This window comes from Hypomesus transpacificus, chromosome 23, assembly GCF_021917145.1.
Source record: "Hypomesus transpacificus isolate Combined female chromosome 23, fHypTra1, whole genome shotgun sequence".
NCBI lineage: Eukaryota > Metazoa > Chordata > Actinopteri > Osmeriformes > Osmeridae > Hypomesus > Hypomesus transpacificus.
In genome coordinates, this window is record NC_061082.1 from 17,832,181 (window position 1) to 17,858,718 (window position 26,538).

The 26,538-nt window shown below is 39.0% G+C and overlaps 5 protein-coding genes across 7 annotated transcripts; all 5 read left to right on the forward strand.

The window, feature by feature from the left end:
• Window positions 1-956, forward strand: LOC124485943 (putative gustatory receptor clone PTE03). Its single transcript, XM_047047847.1, is given in 3 exon segments — window positions 1-72; window positions 74-490; window positions 492-956. Coding segments are annotated over 3 exon segments (954 nt in total).
• Window positions 957-6,215: 5,259 nt separating this feature from the next.
• LOC124485944 (olfactory receptor 1D2-like) lies at window positions 6,216-7,163 on the forward strand. The gene has a single exon (XM_047047848.1). It carries the CDS (start codon window positions 6,216-6,218, stop codon window positions 7,161-7,163), a length of 948 nt encoding a protein of 315 aa, XP_046903804.1.
• Window positions 7,164-10,095: 2,932 nt separating this feature from the next.
• LOC124485945 (olfactory receptor 1030-like) lies at window positions 10,096-11,096 on the forward strand. The gene has a single exon (XM_047047849.1). It carries the CDS (start codon window positions 10,218-10,220, stop codon window positions 11,094-11,096), a length of 879 nt encoding a protein of 292 aa, XP_046903805.1. The 5' UTR covers window positions 10,096-10,217.
• A 3,277-nt stretch (window positions 11,097-14,373) lies between these two features.
• Window positions 14,374-19,436, forward strand: LOC124485597 (olfactory receptor 2K2-like). 3 transcript variants are annotated; one of them, XM_047047298.1, is made up of 3 exons: window positions 14,374-14,415; window positions 14,494-14,555; window positions 15,718-19,436. In XM_047047298.1, exon 3 carries the CDS (start codon window positions 16,830-16,832, stop codon window positions 17,769-17,771), a length of 942 nt encoding a protein of 313 aa, XP_046903254.1. In that variant the 5' UTR covers window positions 14,374-14,415; window positions 14,494-14,555; window positions 15,718-16,829; the 3' UTR covers window positions 17,772-19,436. The 3 variants fall into 3 exon arrangements, 2 of the variants coding, with proteins under 2 accessions (XP_046903254.1, XP_046903255.1); XM_047047299.1 differs by lacking the exon at window positions 14,494-14,555 and having other exon boundaries at window positions 14,378-14,415; window positions 15,930-19,436; XR_006958077.1 differs by lacking the exon at window positions 15,718-19,436 and adding an exon at window positions 14,641-15,706 and having other exon boundaries at window positions 14,382-14,555.
• On the forward strand, window positions 19,429-21,011 carry LOC124485948 (olfactory receptor 5M11-like). Its single transcript, XM_047047853.1, has 2 exons — window positions 19,429-19,882; window positions 20,059-21,011. The coding sequence occupies exon 2, from the start codon at window positions 20,061-20,063 to the stop codon at window positions 21,009-21,011; it is 951 nt and encodes a 316-aa protein (XP_046903809.1). The 5' UTR covers window positions 19,429-19,882; window positions 20,059-20,060.
• The last annotated feature ends 5,527 nt before the right edge of the window (window positions 21,012-26,538 follow it).

Sequence of the window (26,538 nt, forward strand, 5' to 3'; positions counted from 1 at the left end):
ATGGAAAATGACACTTCTCCATTCTATTTCACCCTCACCCTCTTTAAGGACCTAGGATTGTACAGATATCTTTTTTTTTATCATATGTTTCCTTCTGTATGCTTTAATGTTGTCTCTAAACATCATGATCATAGTAATTGTATTGCTGGAGAGAACACTGCACGAACCCATGTATGTTTTTATTTCATGTCTGTCCATCAATTCTCTTTATGGCTCTACTGGTTTATTTCCTAGACTCATGGTGGATCTCCTCTCTGACACGCATCTAATCTCCCATCCTGTTTGTTTTACACAGATTTATGTCGTTTATACGTATGCATCGTATGAACTCATCATTCTGGGCATCATGGCTTATGACAGATATGTTGCAAAATGTAAACCGTTACATTACAACAGCATCATGAATTCAAAGACAGTTGTTCTATTAGTGGGTCTTGGATGGGTTTATCCCATTTGTTCCATTGGATCTTTGCTGTACCTGTTAGGTATCTGTTAGGTTGCCGTTATGTGGTAATGAAATAGCGAGGGTTTTTTGTGTCAACTGGCCTGTAGTCCAGCTTTCATGTGTGGACACCACACAAAACAATGCTGCAGGACTGCTTGTTACTATTACAACAGTATTTTTACCACTGGGCTTTGTTTTGTATACTTACTTTAGAATTATAATTGTTTGTAAGAAAAGCTCCAATGAATACCGTGGGAAAGCCTTAAAAACCTGTTTACCTCATATTGTTACATTTGTTATCTATTCCATAGCCCTGTTTTGTGAAGTATCTCTAAGTCGATATAAACATGATGAACTGAATCCAGTTGTGACTGTGATTCTGTCACTTGAGTTTCTAATAATTCCACCTATACTAAATCCACTTGTTTATGGTTTAAACCTGCCACAAATTCGAGGCATGATATTGAGATTGTTACAGACACCTAGAATAGTTGCCTGTATGTTACGATAATTACCTTCTATTTCAAGGCAAAAACAGAGCCTTCCTGCACATGGAAGGCAGTATGAATGTACATGTTTTCTTCTGTCTTTTTCAATGTGATACTTGGTTGGTAAGGAGTAAGAGTTACTTAGCAGCAGAGAAGAATTTGGCAGACTAAGTTCTTACTCTTCTTTCAATACCTTCTTCAAAACATCCGTTTCCAATTTAAGATTTATATTGCTCTTTTTTCTCATAATGCTTTGATTGTACACCATTTTTTAATGGCTTTCATCCAGGACAATGAAAGTAATAAATACAACTAATTCTCTAGATCTCTGATTTGTACAGTATCTGCATTCGACAGGTTTATCTATGACCTCATCCAGAAACCCTCCACCCCCCTTATATTCACATCAGTATCAAAGGACCTGAACCATATGTTCATCCACAAGGAATATGATCATAACGTAAACTTTGGACAATAAAAAACGATGACATGTTGCGTGAACTGTAAGATGCTCTCATCTAAAGTTCCTCCCAACCTGAGGAACAGTATGTGCTGACAGTATCTCTCTGTGTCCTTGGGCAAGGCACTTCACCCTACTTGCCTTGGGGGAATGTCCCTGTACTTACTGTAAGTCACTCTGGATGAGACCGTCTGCTAAATGACTAAATGTAAATTGTTGACTAATTCTGGGTTTGATGAGATAATGGAAAACAGAGTGACACTCTTCTCTCTTACATTACTGTTACTGTGTGTCATGCAATTAAATGTGCTCTTATTTTCGTATTTGATTTAAAAAAACTAAAGAAGCCGATGTATATACTCGTGTGTAGCTACATGTACTCATGTGTAGCTACATGTACTCATGTAGCTTGTGCATGAGTGGACTTTTTATGGTCTGAAAACAAAAAAGGTTAGAAACAGAATTCTGAGTTTCTGTATAACAAGTGAAAGAAAAAATGAACTTTCAAATGCCTGCATTTCTGATAAATGGTGAAATCTACCTTCTATCTTCAAAAGATACTCAAATAATGTAAAAACAAATGAGCAAAACACATGATGTAAATGAATCATTTTGTTTCTGTGAATGTTTGATCATTATTCTTTACATTTTAGCCTTCATTCAACAAAAATCTCACGTAATAAAATACATCAACACTACAGTTCCTTGAATAACACATCACGCAGCATAGGATAATCTACAGTACTCTGCAAATGCCTAAGGCCAAAAAAATTCAAATTGAATTAAACCAAAAATGCTTGAAAACGTAATCTAATGAAAAGTATTGCAAAATTGTATTTTTATACTGCAGAACAAATACCCAAAATATTGGGTGGCTAATTCTTTTGCAAAGTACTGTAAGTAATAACATAGCACCTTGTTTTATGACTTTAGCCAATGATTGGCCATACTTTTTACAATGTATGCTTAATGTTTTGGCTTCCCGCAATGTTTTTGGGACTATCTTGTTGTTGGTGATCAGCGACCTATGCACTTTTTGTAAAGCTCTCTCTTGTAAGTTAACTTGTAAGTAACAGTGGAACAGTGAAAAGTGTTGGCCAATCGGATTGGTTCCTTATTTCTTGTATTGTAGCAACCGTTGGTCATTGTCAACATTTAGGGTTAGCGAATGTCGTGGGAGAATTCCTTATGTGTTAAATTTACTGCTTCAAATTGAAAACGGAGAAGATATTTAGAGTAAAGACAAGTTTCTTAACATCTGTGTTCAATATTGTCAACTAAAAGTTAAAACTTTTCAGTTACGAAGCCTTTGTTCATAGTAACGCCAGCTGCAGTAAACCTTTTGTGACCCTGGTTTGGCTGTTCGAGACGGTCGACTATGACAGTGTTGAGCCTCGATTTTTGCAGATTTCTGTGAAACTTGCTTAATGCGAGCAAACGCAGCGCGCAAGCCCAATTTTTGGGCCTTTATTTGAGCGCAAAATAGTTGAGCTTTATGTAAAATAAACAGCCGTTTTTCAATTGGTAAAACCTTGTCTAGTGAAGGTGATGTATTTTTGTCTCTTAATTGTTCAGCCTCACCCTTACGTTTCTTAGCCTGGTTTTCCATCGTTATTCTTCTCTCGGTGTTCTCGATGGCCAGTCCGCTACTGCGGGGCTGTCCCGCGGTGGTGGATTTTCAAGTCATATCATTTTAAATTCTCGTGCTGACAGGGGGTGCTGCAGCACCATCAGCACCCCTAGTTCCCGCGGCCATGCGGGTAGATGAAATCAAGCATTCTGATTAGTTGAGAGGGGTGTTCTTTATTTAAGCAATAAGGTACGAAAGGCACTACTTTATCGTTAATAAACTACGTGTTCAAGGGTGTTGTTACAGAAACAAAAGCCGTAATTCTTGTCTTCAAAATGGTATGAACAGTTCAGGTATATTATTTGAAAAACTGCATATTCAGGCAGAAAAGCGTTAAACAGTGTCAAAAAATTAGAAACGGGTGAGAGTTCAGGTATGTTATTTGAAAAACTGCATATTCAGGCAGAAAAGCGTTAAACAGTGTCAAAAAATTAGAAACGGGTGAGAAACAGTTCTTTCAGTGCATGACGTCACAATGGAATTTGACTTGTACATCCTGAACCATTGAAACCCATTCATTTTTTCAAGCACTTTAAACTTTAATATCTTAAAAACGTTACATTTTATCAATGACAAAAGTAATAGCACACTAGATCAGGTCAGACTTTATCAAATGATGTTTGATCAGTGTTTCTAGCTTAAACGGTGTGAAACTAGTAGGCGACAACAGACAAAAAAAAGTATGCTTTTTGCTTGCGGCAAACAGACTAATTATTATTCAAACTAAAATAGAACAAGAACATCAAAAAAACATAAAAAGTCATGTGGTAATGTAGTGTGTATATATTGTAATCATGATAATGACAGTAATAGTATTAAACAATCCCTATGTGGAATAGCGGGATGGTTGTACAGAAACATCTGAAATCGGACATGATTATGCTAGTGGGCGGGGTCTGTGTAGGGTGTACAGCACCACCTGCTGTTTTCATATACCTGACTACTACCGATCTCTAGAAGAACAACTTGGTAACATACAGGAGCTTCTGTTCACATACAGCCATCATCATCATCATCATCATCATGTAGGATCCCTTCTCACCGATGCTGCAGTCAACAATGTAGCAGATGAACCTGACTTGTTGCTGCTCCAGTACATCCTATTCAGTCTTCTCAAGTGCTCCACACAACTCTCCAGATTAGCAACAATCAGACGAGTACATCCTTTTTGGATACAGACTTAATTTCTGATTAGAGAATTCACTCCGTTCTAATCCAAACATTGTCAAGGGCCTGAATTCCCTGTCCATCCACATGGTATGAGGTCATTGTGCTACAGGGCATAAAACACTGCTACAGGTAGGGTGCATGGGTGAGTCTTAAATATCCCATCGATGGTGTATCCCAACACAAGATAATATACATGTACAGTGCCCTCCAAAAGTATTGGAACAGTGAGGCGAATTCCTTTATTTTTGCTGTAGACTGAAAACATTTGGGCTTGACATCAAATAATGAACGTGAGACCAGAGATCAACGTTTCAGCTTTTATTTCCAGGTATTTACATCAGGATCTGATGCACAACTAAGAAAATATCACATTTTGTTTGAATCCACCCATTTGTCATGTGAGCAAAAGTATTGGAACAGATATACTTAAAACATATTTAAGTGAATAAGACTTAATATTTAGTTGCAAATCCTTTGCTTTCAATAACTGCAGCAAGTCTGTGACCCATTGACGTCACCAAACTTTTGCATTCTTCCTTTTTGATGCTTTCCCAGGCTTTCACTGCAGCCTCTTTCAGTTGTTGTTTGTTTTGTGGGGTTCCTCCCTTCAGTCTCCTCTTAAGCAGGTAAAATGCATGCTCTATAGGGTTTAAGTCTGGAGATTGACTTGGCCAGTCTAATACCTTCCATTTCTTGCCCCTGATGAACTCCTTTGTTGTTTTGGCAGTGTGTTTTGGGTCGTTATCTTGCTGCATGATGAAGGCTCTGCCAATCAGTTTGGTTGCATCTTTCCTTAAATTGGCAGACAAAATGTTTCTGTAGACTTCCGAGTTCATTTTGCTGCTGCCATCATGTGTTACATCCTCAATGAAGATTAATGAGCCCGTTCTAGAAGAAGCCATGCAAGCCCAAGCCATGACATTACCTCCACCGTGTTTCACAGATGAGCTTGTGTGTTTGGGATCATGAGCAGTTCCTTTCTTTCTCCAAACTTTAGCCTTTCCATCACTTTGGTAAAAGTTAATCTTTGTCTCATCAGTCCATAAAACTTTGTCCCAGAATTTTTGAGGTTCATCTCTGTACTTTTTGGCAAATTCCAGCCTGGCCTTCCTATTCTTCTTGCTAATGAGTGGTTTGCATCTTCTGGTGTAGCCCTTGTACTTTAGTTCATGAAGTCTTCTGCGAACAGTAGATAGTGATACCTTCACTCCTGCCATCTGGAGGTTGTTGCTGATCTCACTAACAGTTGTTTTAGGGTCTTTCTTTACAGCTCTCACAATGTTTCTGTCATCAACTGCTGATGTTTTCCTTGGTCTACCTGTTCGACGTCTGTTACTTAGTACACCAGTAGTTTTCTTCTTCTTCAGGACATTCCAAATGGTTGTACTGGCTATGGCCAATGTTTCTGCAATGGCTCTGATTGATTTTCCATCTTCTCTAAGACTCACAATTGCTTGTTTTTCACCCAAAGACAGCGCTCCGGTTTTCATGTTGTTTTCACCTCTGAATACAGTCTGCATAGACAAAACCTATCTTACCCAATCTGAACCTGAGTGTAGACATTCAGTGGTATTTATTGATTGAATAATGTATGTAATAGGACACACCTGGGCAACAAAACACACCTGTCAGTCATATGTTCCAATACTTTTGCTCACGTGACAAATGGGTGGGTTCGAACAAAAAGGTGATATTTTCTAATTTGTGCATCAGATCCTGATGTAAATACCTGGAAATAAAAGCTGAAACGTTGATATCTGGTTTCACATTCACCGTTTGATGTCAAGCCCAAATGTTTTCAGTCTACAGCAAAAATAAAGGAATTGGCCTCACTGTTCCAATACTTTTGGAGGGCACTGTATGTGCTGAATTTATTTCTCATGTACCATTGTAGTCAATGCACTATTACACTGTATTTTTCTTTACAAATAGTTTCAGTATTACTCAACCTTTTTGCTTACTTACTTCTATGAGCAGGAATACTATGGTAAGGTATGGTATTATGGTCTCTTTGTAACAGATATGACATTTAGTGACAATGCATCAACAGTGACATGGTTTACTCTTTCTGGGTTTGATGAGATGATGGAACACAGAGCCATGTTCTTCTCTCTTACTTTACTGTGTTACTGTGTGATTATACTAGTAAATGTTGCCCTCATTTTGACTATAGTCCTGGATGAAAACCTCCATGAGCCCATGTACATCTTCCTGTGTAACTTGTGCATCAGTGGACTTTTAGGGACAACAGGATTCTACCCCAAGTTCCTCCTAGATCTACTGTCTCATTTGCAGGTCATCTCATATGCAGGATGTTTGATCCAGACTTTTGTCATTTATTCTTCTTCCTGTGCAGATGTTGTTATTCTAGCAGTGATGGCTTATGACAGGTATGTGGCAATCTGTACACCACTGGAGTATCACTCTGTTATGACTAAACAGAGGATCACTGTGTTAGTCTATTATCCCTGGCTCTCTGTTTTCTTTATATTGACTGTTTCTGCTATATTAACAAGCAAACTGAGGTTATGTGGATCACATATAGAGAAGCTCTACTGTGCAAACTGGCTTATTGTTAAACTATCTTGTTCTTCAATTACAGCAAACAATATAATAGGGTATATTGGCATTCTGTTCTATGTTGCACATATAATATTAATTTTTTGTTCATATGCATTTCTGATCAGGTCATGTTTAAAGTCTATTGAGAAAAGGGGAAAGTTTATGCAGACCTGCATGCCACATTTGCTGTCATTACTCAATGTAGCAGCTGCTCTGTTGTTTGAGCTCATGTACAGTAGATTTGGATCATCAGATTTGTCACAAAGCTTTCAGAATTTCATGGCTGTTCAATTTTTAATATTCCCTCCAATTCTAAATCCTCTTATTTATGGTCTGCAACTGACACAGATTCGTATTCGGATGGTGAGTTTTTGTATAAAATCTGGAAGAAAGAACATTCTAAAATGAAAGGGGGAAATTGTATGCTGACCTGCAGCCACCCTTACTCTCAATATAAAACAGACAGTTGATTAGCATTTTTTATTCTTCGTACAATCAATGCTCGAGAGATTTACTCCTAATAATTCAGACAGATTGATATAGAAATGTCTCTAACTTTTTTAACAACATCATGTATGGAAACGTTTGATCTTACTCAACTTTAACACCTGTTAAATAATCTACACCACAAATTCTATTGTCTGTCTACATTCATATGTTGGAAATGTCTAAATCTACAGTAAAATGCTATTTTTGCTACATTATATCAATGCTATATTGTGACTTACAAGTACATGTATTTTTTGTTTTATCATTATTAGAGCTCTGACATTTTGTCTTTGTCATAAAAAACATATATGCACCTCCGTTTGGGAGCATAGATGGAAAACTTGATTACAAACTTTTTTAGACTATAGATGTTTGATCTTATTAAGCCTTGAACTGGATTTCTCTAGAACATTCCCCAGGGTGTTTAGACAGCCTCCTCATTGTGGCTTTAGCTCTGTGACTGACATCTGACATAAATAAGCCAACACGAACAAACGACAAAAAAAAAGAAGTTGATGGACAGGATTGGAATAAGACCAGGATACATAGACAATGGGTTTGGAACAGTTGCGATTGCCGTGATGAAAGGAGTTGAACACAGACAGACAACCAAAAATATATACATTGTCATAAAAACCCTCCTCTTGACCGGTGGTCCTACACCCATTGTAGCTCTATTTGAATTAGGGTGGATTCATCAAATGTCAACTGAAAAGGGCCACTTTAAATTGCCATTCACATCTACAGACAAAATATACCAAAAAATACAAAAACATTATAAGGTTGTTGCTGCAACTTGAGAACTAGAGTCAGGAAGTCAGCAATAAGATGATCATGTCTGTCCTCATGTTCTCAGTGGCTCAGCTAATAATGCTAATAAAGAAAGGATCACATATAGAGAAGCTCCACTGTGCAAACTGGCCTATTGTTAAACTATCTTGCTCTTGAACCATATAAAACAATATTGAAGGGTATATCAACATACTTTTCTTTGCTGGGCATAGTATAATATTAATTCTATGTTCATACATCTTATCAGGTCATGTTTAAAGTCTATTGAGGACAGGGGAAAGTTTATGCAGACCTGCAGACCACATTTACCGTTCCTGATGTATGTAGCAGGTGCTCTGTGTTTTGAGGCTTTCTGTGGTAGATATGGTTCAACAGATGTATCACAAAACTTAAGGAACTTTATGGCAGTACTACCATTCTAAGTTATTCTACCAATTCTAAATACGCTTATTTATGGTATTAATCTGAAGCAGGTAAAAAAATCAGATTTTCTTCACGACAAGTAAAAGAAAGATAGTCTTTAATGTAAAGATAACTGAAGTAGGTTCTGGTGAAAATATAAATTTGACAATAGATACTGTTTAACAACCCAGGTAGAATTAGCCTGATCCTAACCAGACCCTCGTACATTTCATTTGTACAGAGGGTCTGGGATCTCTCGATTGACAAACGTTAACTTCCTTAAAGGCGGGTCCTCTGTTGAAGTTTAAAACTATTGGATCCACCCAGAGCCACTCTGATTTGCCATAACCAATCGCAAGCGTTCGCCTTAGCCAACTCCTTCACCACTACTGTAACGGAGCTAGCTGCCGTAGCTGGAAAATCAAACTTTTCCCGAACCCCGTGGGGAGGAGGACCACAACATCATGGCCACCAACAAAACTCAGCAAGGAATGTTCTTGCTCCGGCTTTAACCTATATTCGGCAGAGTTGCCACAACCGCAGAATAGTTTCGCTCGCATATTTCTCCGCCGCCATTACTGAACTACTCAAACTAGTGCACGACATTAACGTCATCGTTCTCAGCCACTCCCTCTGTTCGCTGATTGGACCTACAAAAAATGTGTTTGTGGAAACCGACTTCAGAACCGACATCCCAGACCTAGTACAGAAGCTAAATCCAAATTGAGTGGTAGGAGGGCAGAGCCAGGCTAAGGTAGAGTAGGCCTACCTGTGAAATACTTTAATTTCTGACCAATGATAACATTTTATTCAAGATCAAATTTACTTTTTAATTTAATTCAGCTTGTTGGATATTTCAAAATAAAGTAACATTACCCATCAGACCTTGAATATTAGCAAAATGTATTTAGTTCTGACTGTACAGTAGGATATTCTACAGACTCTCTTGACAGCATTCAGCATATTACTATTTCACTCTTTTCAAACCCAATAAAGTATGAAAACAACTGAATTCATCCACATGGCTATTATCCTAGTTCATTAGATTTTCTTTCTCATGTTGAGTTTATCATCCCTCCCTTAGGTCTCATAGAAATGCTGCCACTCAACACCAGATTCAGTCCGGATTAACTGTATCTCTACACTCCTTAATGTATCAAGACATTTTATTAAAAACACAGATTGCATACTGCACAACCTTGCAGTATGTAAGTGCATCCTCCTTCCTCTGCAGATCATCCAGAATGTGGCTCGCTGACCATCATCTCAACATTGGTCTTTAAGTTTTTTTGTGAATACTTCGAATGTACTGTGTTTTTGTGGACATTGTTTCCCCTTTACTGGTGACAAAGATTAACATCCAAAAACGTAAGAATCTGTGGTTTACCAACATTCAACATACCCCCCCCCCCCACACACACACACTCACACTTTAAAATCCAAACAATTATCAAAGGACTTAAATTCCCTGTTTATTTACAAGGCAAGATGGTATTAGGCTGGAGGGCATAAAATAGTGCGGCTTCTTGTGTTCATGAGGACTCAAACAAGGTCTCATCTATGGAACCAACTAACCAGAGGTAATGTACAATAAAGTATGATAACTCTCTTTTTCCATTGAATGAATATCTCCCCCTCCACAAACTTGACATTTTGCAGCTTTTCTAAGGAGCAGCACAGTGGTTTGATTCTGACTGAATTGTTTTCCTCTTGCTTTGCAGATATGACCTTGACAATGCATCAACAGTGACATGGTTTACTCTTTCTGGGTTTGATGAGATGATGGAACACAGAGCCACGTTCTTCTCTCTAACTTTACTGTGTTACTGTGTGATTATACTAGTAAATTTTGCTCTCATTTTGACGATAGTCCTGGATGAAAACCTCCATGAGCCCATGTACATCTTCCTGTGTAACTTGTGCATCAGTGGCCTGTTTGGGACTTCAGGATTCTACCCCAAGTTTCTTCTGGATCTACTGTCTTATCTGCAGGTTATCTCTTATGCAGGATGTTTGATCCAAACTTTTGTCATTTATTCTTCTGCCTGTAGTGATTTTTCAATTCTAGCAGTGATGGCATATGACAGGTATGTGGCAATCTGTAGACCACTGGAGTATCACTCTGTTATGACCAGGCAAAGGGTTGCTTGGTTAGTCTCTTATCCCTGGCTCTCTACATTCTTTTTAATAGATGTACAATGTATTTTAACAATTAAACTGAGGTTGTGTGGATCACATATAGAGAAGCTCTACTGTGCAAACTGGCCGATAGTTAAACTCTCTTGCAGTTCAACATCAGCAAGCAATATAATAGGATTCATAATTATAGTTTTCTATCTCTGGCATATACTTTTTATTATGTGTTCTTATGTATATATTATCAGGTCGTGTTTGAAATCTATTCAGAATAGGGGAAGGTTTATGCAGACCTGCATGCCACATTTACTGTCGTTGATGAATGTAACAGTTGCTCTGTTGTTTGATGTTCTGTACAGTAGATATGGTTCGGCAGACACATCACAAAACTTTAGGAACTTTATGGCTTTACAATTTTTAGTTGTTCCTCCCATTCTGAATCCGCTTATTTATGGTCTTAAACTCAAGCAGGTTAGAAACCAAATTCTGAGTTTTTGTATGACAAGTAAAATAAATAAGTAGTCGTTAATGTGAAGAGAACCATAGTAGGTTTTTGGGGAGAATAGTAATGTAAGTGCCGCAGTAAAAAAAATTGTAGTCTAACAACCTGGTAGAGAAGTAATACCTGTTTAATCAGATACCTGTTTAATTCAGTTCTGACCAATCATGAAATCTCATTCAAGTAATACTTACTTGAATTACTCATGTTACTGTTGGATCTTTCAATAAAATAATTAAACCCACATTTTACATGAGTAAAATTGATTTAGTTGTGAATCAACACTACTGTGGGACATTCTACATAGTCACTTTATAATAGCATACAGCATAACCCCCTTCAATTGTTTTTTAAGCCAAACAAGTGTCAAAGGATCAGAATAACCTCATGCCATCCACAAGGTTATTTTTCCAGTTCAGAACATTTTCATCTCATGTTGAGTTTATTAATCCTCTAAGAAGGATTCATTTAAAGGCTACCATTCAAAAGCAGGTTGTCCGTGTTCACTGAAGATCCAGATGGTCATGTTTCATGTTGTGAAACCTACAGTACCATTTAGAATAAGCAGCTACAATATGTTATTACCAGCAAATGTAGGTGTCATTGTAAGCAGTATGTTGGATAGAACCCTCCATCAACACTCTGTTCTTAAAGCTATGCTGCAGCCAACAGGATGATCCCTGCATAACTCCAGGACCTTGACCAAAACTTTGGCAACTAGAATGGGCCCTGCATAGCTCAGATACTTTTCCTTTTTTGATTTAGATTCAACTTTATTGTCATTGCACACAATATGACAACGAAATGCCATTAGCATCTAACCAGAAGTGCTAAAAAAAAGAAGCTGGAAAGCGTAGAGTATTTGCCAGTGGTAATATATACATAAACTGGAGCGGGCACAATTTCTGGGGAAATTGTAGGGTGTGCTTGCTTGCATCGGTTGCAGATAGGTCCGTATATTAACTGTAATTTTTACAACTGATATTTCTGTATATTTTACAAAAAAATGCCTACTTATTATTCATGAAGATCGCATAGATTTAAATGCATAGCATTTGTTGCTGCCCATGTACAATTCAAAATACAAAAAGTGAAGTGTAGCATGTCCCTGTACTTACTGTAAGTCGCTCTGGATGCGGGCGTCTGCTAAATGTAAATGTAGAATGAACCTAACTAATATGACTTAAACGTCACCTTAAGTCACCTTAAGTTTTTCCCTTCTACAGTAGTGATATTTTCAAGCATTTAGCCCACTCATATTGCATTCATTCATTAAGGACCACCTTTGAAACAATCTTAACCCCCTTGAAACAAGCTATTTTAAGTAACAACATTGTCACCAGCAGTATTAGCTCTAGCTAGATGGAATCGCGATTGAAACAGTACCATCTGCTAACTGAAAATATGGGGAAATGTAGCCTGGGTGCCAGCCAAGCAAAACATTTTGGTCGGGAAGTTGGGTCTGGGGTCGCTCGGTTGGGGAAAAACTGTGTCCGAACAAGAGCTGTTCGGACCAATCAAATTGTCAGGGCGGGCTTTATGATGGACAGATGATCAACAGTAACGTAATAAACCACGTCACCAAAGAGCGCTTGGGTTGAATTAGTTTTTAACAAACAACATACTATGTTGCTCTGATAGGTTGTATGTCTATCCAATTGAGCGAAGAGGCTTTTTTTTTTGTGTGCGGTTGAAACACCGCCTACACTCACAGCCCAAAGGAGCGGTAGCAGACTAATATTCTGACTAGAATAATGAGTATGACAACGTCAGGCTAGGGGAAATGGCTGATTCGAAAGAAGTTTGCTGGAAGCGATCATTGTCAGTGACTTTTTTTTTTGTTAAGACACTGATGTGATGTGTACCTTAGGGAAAATCACAGAAAGAAACCGTCAAAGTCTGCAAACATAAATTGCTTGAGGAAACCTTGGCTTATATTCGCTAACAAATGTCAACATAAAACGCTGATGCAATTTTAAACGGAAGTCATCGCAGGTGTCATCAAATATAGGCTACGTTTACTTCAGCGACACTTAAATAACATCCAAAAATCTGCAAACTATATGTATGGATGAAATTGTTAATTTAACAGTTTAAACTTTTTCAATTGATTGCAACAAATGTGCTCACAAACTTACCAGTGACTCCACCTGGAAAATAATTTGCAATTTCGTATTTTGGACTCTCTGAACTTACCATTGGACAAGCCTGGGCATGAGATGGGAGGGCATGATACGGGAGGCTGCAGGCTGCAGCCACACCGATCTCGGGCTATCACCAAAGAATATCTAATATGGGGAAAACTGCCACTCTCGGGAAACTTCCGGCTTCTGAGCTGGTTGCAGTTCCACTCTAGTTCCTTACAAGGGCGCTAATGGTCAAGTGCAGAATCAATGGAGGTCTATGGAGCTATACCCCTCAAAATCCCCTTGTCTCGGGATATCATTTTTTGTCTAGTAATTTGAATGTTGAATTCAAAAGTGGAGACAAAAAAATACACACCGCTGGGTTGTAGATTTTTTCTAAGTCGCCTTTTGTTCTACAAAGCCTTTTAACATGTCAAGACATCATACACATTGTACGGCCAGAGGTACTGCATTACGGCAAGTTCTGGTCACTTCCTTTTTTCTGGTTAGAACAAATCGATAAACGGATCAATGTTTCGTTCTTCTGCCAACCGAGTCTTCGGATTAATGATTCGTTTATCTTCCGGGTACGAGTCTTTGGATCATTTTTCACGTGACCTGCATAGGCTTAGTACTGGTAGCTCAAGGAAACAGAAATGATTAGTTCATTTCCCAACTGTGTCTTTGTACGAGTCTTTGGATCTTTTTTCACGTGACATGCATTGGTTTAGCAGAGGAAACAGTTACCTCTCCCTATGCGCGGCCACGAGAAAATTAACGAATCTCTCTTTGAGAGGACTCGTTTCTCCCGAGTCCTTGTAAGGATTTTTTCAAAACGAACGAACGCAGAGCCACATTCTTCCGTCTTACTTTACCGTGTTAATGTGCAATTATACTTGTAAACGTTGCTCTCATTTTGAGGATAATCCTGCATGAAAACCTCCCTGAGCCCATGTACATCTTCCTGTGTAACTTGTGCATCAGTTGGTACTGCAGGATTTTACCCCAAGTTCCTACTAGATACTGTCTCATCATCAGGTAATTTCTTGTGCAGGATGTTACATTCAAGCTTTTGTGGTAGGGCTGACTTGCAGCGCGTTGGGCACATGCCCTCTTAGGGGTGGGGTGTATAAATACGCAGTTTCCGCCTGAACTAAGTCGTTTTGAATTGTTTGGCGCGTGTTGCCCGTGGTTGTGTATCGCTGGAAGAACACTGGTAGGTTTCGATGTATCTGTTTTATGTAGCGCTTACAATAGCGCTTGTTTAACGCAACATTTAAATCTGTCATTGCAGACTGCGCGTTGCTTGTGTACTGGCGCATTGGCTGAGGTTTGTGTGCGGGAAGCCTGACTAAGGTATAGGGTTTTAGTTGTGTATTTCTTTTCTATTATGTGTAATGTGTATCAGATCAGTCTGAACCTGATGTCTTTTGTGTTTTAGCAGGAAAGACACGCATAGCGAAGTGGTTGACCACTGTTTTCCCTTACATTAATTTGTTTGGATTTATAGGTTGTGAGAGAACCACCAACACCTATTTCTTTTGGGTTTTTGTTTACCTTTGTTTGTATGAATGTGTGTCCTTTAACTGCCACCTTTGTGTTACCACCCTCTGGATACATTAGGTCCAGTGAATTTACTGTCTGATATTTTGTGTGTTTTTGAGATCCCCAAACACTATTGTGTGGAGTGTGTTTGAGCCTTGACTCACATTGTTCTGGATTCTGTTAGTCCACTTAAATGGAGTGATTTGTAGTGTGTTAATCCAGATAGTGTTGCTTTCATTGGGGATTGGTTTGTCAGACTGTGTTTACTGGTTACTCTTGGCCTGTTTACCCTGGTGGGGAGCTACTTTGATGGCAGTGTGTGAATGTATGTGTGAATTATTGTTTTGTAATCTCATTCAACATCAGCGACCAGATATTTATTAAATAAACCGTACTGTATTTTGCTATATGTCTGCCTCTGCATAGTCATTCAATTGATTAGCCTGCGTCCTGTGGACCTTCGTAATAAGTGACAGTCAGTGTTTGTCACACTTTTATAATATATTCTTCAGCATGTGGAGACTTTTCTATTCTAGCAGGGATGGTTTATGACAGTTATGTGGCAATATGTAGATTGTAACTTTTATCTTCCTGCTTCAGTGTCTCTGTGGGGTATTCTTTATAGTTACTTTATAACGGGATTCAGCATAACACACGTCAATCTTTTTTAATACAAACAGGTGTCAAAGAACCTCTGTACATCCACATGGCATGAGGAGGTTATTTTTCCAGTTCAGACCATTTCTATCTCATGTTGAGTTTATCATTCCTCTCAAAAGGATTCCTTTAAAGGCTAGCATTCAAAATTAGGTAGTCCGTGTTCACTGCAAATGAACCTGGTCATGTTGCATGTTGTGCAACCTTACTGCACCATATAGAATGAGCAGCTATACTGGGTTCTTACAGTAACTTTTAGGGAGGTGAATGTATGTTCTATACTTTTATTTATCTATATTATCATATTTTTTTACAGATACCACCATGACCTTTTGAGTGTGTGAGTTATGTTAGATTCTGATGTTTTTTAATGATGTCACTTAAAATCCTTAATTGTCTTTCCTGATTAAAGAGATGAAGATGACATTTTATGGAGAGAGGACTTCATTGATGCAGTTGCCAGCAATGTCAATGATGTTACAAGTCTCAGACTTTCTATGACTCTTTCTGTATTTTTTCTTATAACAGACTCATATCAGTGTGAAAACGGTGTTTGGTGAAGAAACAGGGGCCTGTTATAATGGTGCCTCGTGAACCTACATATTCAAACTGTGACAGAAAATACTGGCCCTGTGCTTATCAGAATGCCAGGTGTTCTGTCAATTTACCCTATCTTGTCAGACGTTCCTACCGTAGGACTAAACTAACTGTCACCCTGACCTTGGTGTGCGCATGTGCCATAAGCCCTGGTAGGACAATCTGACAGGTGGGTTCAACTGTCAGGACACCTGCACCCTGCTACAGACTCACACACTCTACCTTCTGCAAGCCTCCATGCTGACACCTATCTGAACAACTTTTACAATTAGTTTAAAGATTTTAACAGATTTACAAAACAGGTCAAATTTCACATTTCCCCGCTATGAATACTGAAACTTGACACAAATAGTCCAAAACATACTATATTTGTATACACTAAGTAACAAACAGTAGTGGATAATGAAATGCAGCATGAAAATTCTGCATTAGGAATACATTTCTTCGATCTTCTTAGAGAGTTCTAAAGGTTTACAGTATGACCACATCTAGCAACACCCCTCCTCCCTTCACTCCTTTCTAATCCAAACAGTGTCAAGGGCCTGAGTCCCTGTCCACCCACATGGTATGAGGTTATGTGCTAAAGGACATAAAATACTGCTACATGTAGGGTGCCTTTAGGGTTAGGATCACATCGATGGTGTGTCCCAGCACCAGGTAACGTACACATATTCGTTTGTACTTTCTTTTTCTCTCTTGAACCATTGTAGATATTACAAAGTTACAATGTATGCCTTTATGCATATACATATTGTGATATGAGTTGCTATATTAAGGTCAGTCTACATTTAAGATGGTTGACTTTTTTAATCCTTTGATTTCTTCTCAGAAATGACCTTCATCGACAATGCATCAACAGTGATATGGTTTACTCTTTCTGGGTTTGATGAGATGATGGAACACAGAGCCACATTCTTTTCTCTTAGTTTACTGTGTTACTGTGCGATTATACTAGTAAATGTTGCTCTCATTTTGACGATAGTCCTGGATGAAAACCTCCATGAGCCCATGTACATCTTCCTGTGTAACTTGTGCATCAGTGGTTTTTTTGGCACAACAGGATTCTACCCCAAGTTCCTCCTAGATCTACTGTGTCATCTGCAGGTTATCTCTTATGCAGGATGTATCATTCAGTCTTTTGTCATTTATTCTTCTGCCTGTGGAGACTTTGTAATCCTAGCAGTGATGGCATATGACAGGTACGTGGCAATCTGTAGACCACTGGTTTATCACTCTGTTATGACCAGGCAGAGGGTCACTTGGTTAGTTTCTTATCCTTGGCTCTCTACATTCTGTGTTAATTCTGTTATCACTCTTTTAACAAGTAAACTGAGGTTATGTGGATCACATATAGATAAGCTTTACTGTGCAAACTGGTCTATTGTTAAACTATCTTGCACTTCAACCACACCAAACACCATATCAGGTTATATTGGCATTCTGTTCTATACTGGGCATATAACATTCATTGTGTGTTCCTATGTATATCTTATCAGATCATGTCTGAAGTCTATTGAGGACAGGGGGAAGTTTATGCAGACCTGCATGCCACATTTGTTGTCATTAATTAATGTAGCAGGTGCTCTGTTGTTTGAGGTTTTCTACAGTAGATATGGTTCAACGGATGTGTCACAAAACTTTCAGAATTTTATGGCTGTACAATTTTTAGTTATTCCTCCAATTCTAAACCCGCTTATTTATGGTCTTAAACTGAAGCAGATTAGAAATCGAGTTTTCTGCACGAGTAAAAGAAAGAACAAGTCTCTAAAGTAAAGACAACAATTATAGGTTTGGGGGAAATTGTGATTGAAATACCTCTGTATACTTTTGATATCTAACCACTTTGTTAGAAAATTATTACCTGTTAAGGCTTGCAGTTCCGACCAATGATGGCCATACTGCCATACTGTACTCTATTGTATGCACCTCCCTGCCAAAGCAAATTCCTTGTCTGTGTAAACATTCATGGCGAATAAACCCATTTCTGATTCTGATAACAGTGTGAAAACGGTGTTTGGTGAAGAAACAGGGGCCTGTTATAATGGTGCCTCGTGGACCTACATATCCAAACTGTGATAAAAAATTCTGATTCCAAACGGTGTCAAGGGCCTGGATTCCCTGTCCATCCACATGGTATGAGGTAATCGTGCTAGAGGGCATACAATACTGCTACATGTAGGGTGCCTTTAGGGTTAGGATCTCATCGATGGTGTGTCCCAGCACCAGGTAACATACATGTTTGTGTTGTATTGATTGCTATTACAATGTTACACTGTATGTCTCTTTGCAGACACGTTACATATTGTGCATCCTTAACATATTAGTATTTATACTATAGTCAGCCTATATGGTTGACGGTTTTAATCCTTCGATTTATACATAGATATGACCTTTAAAGACAATGCATCAACAGTGACATGGTTTACTCTTTCTGGGTTTGATGAGATGATGGAACACAGAGCCACATTTTTCTCTCTTCCTTTACTGTGTTACTGTGTGATTTTACTAGTAAATGTTGCTCTCTTTTTGACGATAGTCCTGGATGAAAACCTCCATGAGCCCATGTACATCTTCCCGTGTAATTTGTGCATCAGTGGCCTGTTTTTTACTGCAGGATTTTACCCCAAGTTCCTTCTAGATCTACTGTTTCATCCGCAGGTTATCTCTGCTGGATGTTTAATCCAAACTTTTGTCATTAATTCTTCTGCCTGTGGAGAGTGTCTTTGGTGAAGAAACAGGGCCCTGTACAAACGGCACCTCGTGGATCTACATATCCAAACTGTAATAGAAAATACTTGCCTTGTGCTTATCAGAATGCAGGTGTTCTGCCGTTTTACCCTACCTTGTCAGACTTTCCTACCGTAGCGCTAAACTAACTGTCACCCTGACCTTGGTGTGGGCATGTGCCATAAACCCTGGTAGGACAATCTGACAGGTGGGTTCAAATGTCAGGACACCTGCACCCTGCTACAGACTCACACACTCTACCTTCTGCAAGCCTCCATGCTGACACCTATCTGAACTATGAAGCAAGTAATCTAAAGTATAATTGTAGACAACAAGTATAAAGCTGTATAAAAAGTGAATGGAATTGAATGTGAGAAAGAAAACACAAGAAGGTATGTGTTGATGTAGTGTGTATAAAACATACTCATGAAAGTGACAGTAGTAGTGTAAAACCATCTCTATGGAGAATAGAAAGATGGTTATTGTTGTGATGGTTTCAATCCGTGGCCATGGAAATGCAGAGTCAATTGAAAAGGGTCGACTCTGAGTTTATTGATGCGAGTTTTGATGATTACACCATAGAAGGCTCACAGTTGGTGGTCGAAGGAATGACATGGCTTGGTTACAGGGTGATTTAAATACCCTGGAATGAAAAAAAACAAGAGAAGTGTCTGTATATATATATACAGATAAATAAATAAATAGAGTACATCAAGTAACCTCTTGACTCCAAGAGAGAAGTCTTAATACACACAAAAACTCATCCTTTTTGATAAATAGATAAATCTGGGATTGGCCATGACCTCTGCTCTTAAGGGGGGTCTGTGTAAGGTGAACAGCACCAGCTGCTGTTTTCATATACCTGACAACTCCTTATATCTAGAAAAATAACTTGGTAATATAGAGAAGCTTACACATTAAATTCAAGCATATACATTTCTTTTAACTTCTCATTAGAGTTCTAAAGGTTTACAGTATGAGCACATTTAGCCACACCCCTCCGCCCTTCACCCGTTTCAAATCCAAACGGTGTCAAGGGCCTGAATTCCCTGTCCATCCACATGGTATGAGTTAATCGTGTTCGAAGGCATAAAATGCCACTATGTGTTTTGTGCCTTTTGGGTTAGGATCTCATCAATAGTCTCTCCCAACACCAGGTAATGTACATGTTTGTACATATTTGTTCTCTATTTTACTCTCATGTACCATTGTAGATATTGCAAAGTTGCGCTGTATGCCTTTATGCATAAACAAATTTTGATACAAGTTGCTTTATTCAGGTCAGTCTACATTTAAGATGATTGACTTTTTAAATCCTTTGATTTCTTCACAGATATGACCTTTAGTGACAATGCATCAACAGTGACATGGTTTACTCTTTCTGGGTTTGATAAGATGATGGAACACAGAGCCACGTTCTTCTCTCTAACTTTACTGTGTTACTGTGTGATTATACTAGTAAATTTTGCCCTCATTTTGACGATAGTCCTGGATAAAAACCTCCATCAGCCCATGTACATCTTCCTGTGTAACTTGTGCATCAGTGGCCTGTTTGGGACTGCAGGATTTTATCCTAAATTCCTTTTTGATTTACTGTGTCATCTGCAGGTTATCTCTCATGCAGGATGTATTATCCAAACTTTTGTTATTTATTCTTCTTCCTGTGCAGATGTTGTTATTCTAGCAGTGATGGCTTATGACAGGTATGTGGCAATCTGTACACCACTGGAGTATCACTCTGTTATGACTAAACAGAGGATCACTGTGTTAGTCTATTATCCCTGGCTCTCTGTTTTCTTTATATTGACTGTTTCTGCTATATTAACAAGCAAACTGAGGTTATGTGGATCACTCATAGAGAAGCTCTACTGTGCAAACTGGTCTATTGTTAAACTTTCCTGCTCTTCAATTACAGCAAATAATATAATAGGGTATATTGCTATTCTTTTCTATGTTGCACATATAATATTAATTTTTTGTTCATATGCATATCTTATCAGTTCATGTTTGAAGTCAATTGAAAAGAGGGGAAAGTTTATGCAGACCTGCATGCCTCATTTACTGTCCTTAATTAATGTAGCAGTTGCTCTGCTGTTTGATGTTTTGTACAGTAGATATGGTTCTGCGGACACATCACAAAACTTTCAGAATTTCATGGCGGTACAATTTTTAGTTATTCCTCCAATTCTAAACCCGCTTGTTTATGGTCTGAAACTGAAGCAGATTAGAAACCAAATTTTGAGTTTCTGTATGAAAAGCACAAGAAAGAAAAAGTCTTTAATGTAAAGAGAACCATAGTAGGTTGGGGGTAGAATATTACTTGTAGTTCCACAGTAAAAAGTTGCTGTCTACAACCCTCGTATAAAAGCAGTACCTGTTTAATACTCTCAGTTCTGACCAATTATTGAATTGAATTCATTGAGTAACCTTACAATACTATTTAGTATAAGCAGCTGCACTGATTTTTTAAATTACAATCAAGGCCTTGCAAGAGTGTGAGTACTGTTAGACCAGGATGTGTTTGAATGATGTCACTTACAGTCCTGCAGTGTGTTTCTTGAATAAAGAGTTGAGGACAATGTCATATGGAGGAGGACGTTAGTGAAACAGGTGCTAAAAATGTCAATGACGTCTTAGACTCTCCCTCCCTCTCTCTCTCTCTCTCTCTCTCTCTCTCTCGTTCTCTCTCTCTCTCTCTCTCTCTCTCGCTCTCTCATACAAATGACTGACTTTTGCTTATCAGAAAGTTTGGTGTTCTGTCGATTCATCCTACCATGTCAGAATTTCCTACCGAACACTTTACCTCCTGCAAGCCTCCATACTGACACCTACCTGAACTGCTCTGTCTATGAGTTCACTAATCAGATTTAACATACAAAAAAGCTAAATTCCAGAGTCGCCTTTATGACAATTGAAATTTGAAGCCATTAGTCAAAAACATAGATGTATAAAATAAGTATGAAACTGTATAAGGAGAGAATGGAATTGCATATGAAAATGTTAAAGAAAACACAGGAAGTAATGTGGTGATGTAATGTGTATAGATCATAATCATGATCGTGACAGTAGTAGTGCAAAACAATCCCTATGGAGAATAGAGAGATGGTTATTGTTGTGATGATTTCAATCGGTGGCCAAGGAAATGCAGAGACAATTGAAAAGGTTTGACTGAGTTTATTGATGCAAGCTTGGGTCATTAAGCCATCAAAATGTCTTACTTGATAGTCAACTGAATGACATGGGTTGGTTGCAGGGTGACTTCAATACTGAATAATAAGTACAAGACTAGAGAGGGTACAATTTCTGGGGAAATTGTAGGGTGTGCTTACTTGCGTCGGTTGCAGGTGGGTCCGTTTTCCCTTCTAGTGATATTTTCAAGCATTTAGCCTACTCATATTGCATGATTCATTAAGAACACCCTTTGAAACAAGGAACCCCCTTTGAAACAAGCTACTGTAACAACGTTGTCACTGGCAATATTTCAGATGGAATTGCGATTCAAATAGTACCGTCTGCTAACTGAAAATAAGTCCCCCAAAACGTAAATAAGTTCGATATTCATTAAGGGGTACATGGCTAATTCAAAAGCAGTTTGCTAGAGGCAAGCTAGCTGCTGTTGCTATCCACACTTCACTGATTGTTTGAAAGCGCCGGAAATGAGAATGTTTCTTTTGCAAGGGATAATGTATAGAACGCCGGTCATTATCGGGAAAATAAGCCCCGACAGGGCGAACAGCACCTCGACGAGAAGCGGAGGGGTTTTGTTTCGCCCTGAAGGGGCTTATTTTCCCAATAATGACCGGCGTTCTATGCATTATCCTGCTTATTACACGGCTACTTGCCAATAAAAATAACTTAACACAGTTTGTCTTTTTACAATGTATTTGTTACCATTCGTATTGTTGATCAGCATAGAAATTGTTCGCCATCCGAGGCAAAAAGGCCACCTCCCTTGACAGCGGTCAAATGTGCATAGCAACGGTCAAATATGAGAAAATTGTTCACCGCAGATCGTTGGGATGCACCATTCAAGTAAATGGAGCATTCTGCAGCATTAAAGAACAGCCATAGACATAATAAAGCCATAGCTGTGGCAATGTGTGGCATTGAAGACAGTACTGTAGCCATGGGCGTCAGCAGCATTTTGAGAGTGGGGGGGACACATTATGCGGGGGGTCTGGGGGTTGTTCACCTAGAATTTTTTTAAAGATGTAGATGCAATTTCCTGCATTCTGGTGCATTTACCACAGCAATTTACCATAGTTGTAATACATATACTGAGGGGCTGGCCAAATATTTTGAAAACTAAACTTCCCAATAAGCAATGGGACATCTTCAACTACCTGTCACCTTTCAGCACTCACCTCAGCAATAGAGCCGTCTCCACTGCCCCTGCATGCTGCCCCTGCCTCTGGCTCACTCTCAATCTCTACCACCTATATCAGGAGACATGGAGATGCATTGAGCATTCTTTCATATTGATAATAATAAGCTTAATGTAGATTTTTCATATGACGATTTCTGAGATGTAAATCATGTTATCAGCATATAAAATTCAGAATTGGTATAGGTTTAGTAGCCTAATAATTATGTAGGCTACATTAAAAAAAGCATCTCCCTAAAGCATGACTGGACAGTTCAGAAATGATCAAATTTGTGTTCAAACCTGTAGTCTTTTCCACAGATCACATCCTTAGGATGTAAGCTTTCAGAAAATACATGGTTTAGGTGGTTGAATCAGTTTCCCTAAATGGCACAGCCCAAAAAAGTATCAGCCATCTTGCCTACTCCATGTACCACTACCGAATTTATTATGCATGGGCAGCATACTAATATGGAGAGATGAACGTGTCTCTTGTCTCATTAGATAACATCCTACAGGGTATAAGCTTTCAGAGGATATATGGTTTTAATGGTTGAATCAGTTTTGCCTTCATGTTACAGACTAACATGTAACAATAAAATTCTGCGAATTGCCAAAATTACAAGTTGAGCAACCTTATTTAAATAGGAAGACAATGTTAGACAAACTAGACAAACTAGCATGTTAGCTAAGGTTAACTCCAGATTAGCTCACGGTTGTTGTGGCAATAAAAAAAACACCAGCAATTTATTTTGTAGCTACTTGGAAAAAACATCTTTGTCATCTCTTTCTGCCTGAAACAGACGCATAAATCTGAACACGGCCAAAAGCACAACATATTTCAGACCCAGATTAAGAAATCAACAAATACTGTTCCACTTGTAATGGGTAAATAAAGTATGGTATAGCCTAGTGCTAGATGTAGGTAAAAAGCTTGTTTATCTAGCTAGCAATAATCATAATGTTTGCAGAAGGATCTTTGTGTTAAATTATCATTATGGATGACGCTCTTATTTAAGCAATAAGCCCCAAGAGGCCGTGGTTTACGCTGATTTTAGAACAGGTTAGGTGGAGTAGTTAGGCACGACGCGAAGCGGAGTGCCGAAAACCCCCTTACCTGTTCTAAAATCAGCGTAAACCACGGACTCGCGGGGCTTATTGCTTTTCTAAAACTGTTACTACAATATTTGATATGGTTTCATCAATAAAAACAATTAGAAACAAAATAGTTTAATAATAAACCGTCATTCTTCCGCTACTACAAGTATAGTTCCTATATAAATCGTTGCCACGCAACAGCCAGATCATCTTTGCCGTCTTTTTACATTTGAAATATTCGATGCGCAGTAATATGGAGTGTTAAAGAATGTTATGAGGACAATCTGTGAGGTTATGCTGGATTTTACAACGGCATGGAACGCGATATAGCCAATCACAATCAAGGATGGGAACAACCAGTTTTAGAAATTACGGTAATAGCATTGGCTGTTGTGTTTGAGATCTGCGTGCATGACGCGTATGACGTATGTTGTTGAGTTCTCTTGAATGATGCACAGAGACGGTTGGACATAGCCGGTGCACAGAATAACGAATAAATACTTACAAAACTGACGCACCGCTCATACTTCTACGCTAAATTATGCCAGTGCAACTCTGATAACTTAACAGGTTAAGGGCCCAGAGTTGAAGATAAGCGAGCGTGAATAAGTTTAACGCGACGTATAACGCGATATACTAACCTAGCTTGCAGAAGATGCTAGAAGAAATTGGCGGCATGGCTAACCGAGCAACAGGAGTTCCAGCATCCCAGCTTTTATTCGATGGGTCTGAGGATAAATTTGACCTTTGGGAAACGCGGTTCCTCGGATATTTACATATTCTGAAATTAAAGGAGACTGTCTTACGAGAACCAGGTGAAGCAAGTGATGAAGATAGTCGGAAGAATGCCGACTGCTATGCCGAGCTGGTAAGGCTAATAGACGATAAAAGCCTATCGCTAATCAGACATGAGGCTGCTTATGATGGCAGGAAAGCCCTACGTATACTCAAAGAACATTATTCAGGGAAGAGCAAGCCACGGATTATAAACATGTACACATCATTAACCAAACTGCGTATGGCAGACAGTGAGACTGTCACTGACTATTTGATAAGAGCAGAGAACATCATTACAGCATTAAGAGAGGCAGGAGAGACCATAAGTGATGGACTGATCGTAGCCATGACGCTAGGCGGACTACCAGACTCGTTTTAGCCGCTAGCCGTCCATGTGACACAAAATGAAGATAGTGTTACATTTGCAGACTTCAAAAGAAGACTACGAGTTTATGAGGAATCAGAGAAAATGAAAAATGACAGAACCAACTACAGACAATGTGATGAAAACATACACAAGACAGGGCAGAGGCTATAGCAAGCCACATAATAACAGAAAAGAAGAAGATGCCAACATTACTTGCTACAAGTGTGGAATAAAGGGACACAGGGCGAGAACATGTTACAGAAAAGTGTGGTGCAATTACTGTAGGAACAATACACATGCAGAGTCACTTTGTAAAAAAAAAGGGGGGACAAGATGGCGTCAGAAAAGTTGCAGAGGAGCAAGATGGCGACCAAGATCACTTCTTCAAGGCCGATTATGTCAAGAGTGATAGACCAGCAGGTAACATGCAAATGAAAGGCATCATGGTGGATGCGGGGGCGACTTCCCACATTGTGAATGACATCAACAAGTTCAAAAGCTTTGACAACTCGTTCCAGTCAGCGACCCACTCAGTGGAGTTAGCAGACGGAAGCAAATGCAGTGGAATAGCACAAAAGAGAGGAACGGCGGTGATACATTTTCTAGACAACGCAGGACGACAACACACAGTGCAGCTACGAGATACGCTCTACATGCCATCGTACCCACATGACATCTTCTCAGTGGCAAGAGGAACAAATGGAGGAGCGACAATCACTTTCAAAAAGGGGGACAGTCGCATGGTCACCAAGGGTGGTAGCAGGTTTGACATCCATGAGGAGGGAAACTTGTACTACTTACCAACTGTTGAGAAGGATGTTGATCAATGTAAAGGGTGTCATGATATGCAAACGTGGCATGAAATATTGGGTCATTGTAATTATGAAGATGTAAAAAAGCTGCAAGGTGTTGTGAAAGGCATGGAGATTAAGGGAGGTGCATTAGGGTTTGATCAGTCATGTGATGTGTGTACACAGGGAAAGTTCACCCAGACAAGAAATAGGGAGCCAGATAGGAAGGCAAAGAAGCCCCTAGAACTAGTCCACACCGACTTAGCCGGTCCCATGCGGACACCAAGCATAGAAGGACACAGATATGCACAGTCCTTTACAGACGACTACTCAGGCACTATGCTTGTATACTTCCTAAAATCCAAGAGTGATACAGTGCAAGCTACAGAGAGATTCTTAGCAGACATAGCTCCTTAT

Bases quoted from the DNA above. Each gene is read 5' to 3' on its own strand.
- LOC124485944 (XM_047047848.1), top strand. From the start codon at position 6,216: ATGACATTTAGTGACAATGCATCAACAGTGACATGGTTTACTCTTTCT.
- LOC124485945 (XM_047047849.1), top strand. From the start codon at position 10,218: ATGATGGAACACAGAGCCACGTTCTTCTCTCTAACTTTACTGTGTTAC.
- LOC124485597 (XM_047047298.1), top strand. From the start codon at position 16,830: ATGACCTTCATCGACAATGCATCAACAGTGATATGGTTTACTCTTTCT.
- LOC124485948 (XM_047047853.1), top strand. From the start codon at position 20,061: ATGACCTTTAGTGACAATGCATCAACAGTGACATGGTTTACTCTTTCT.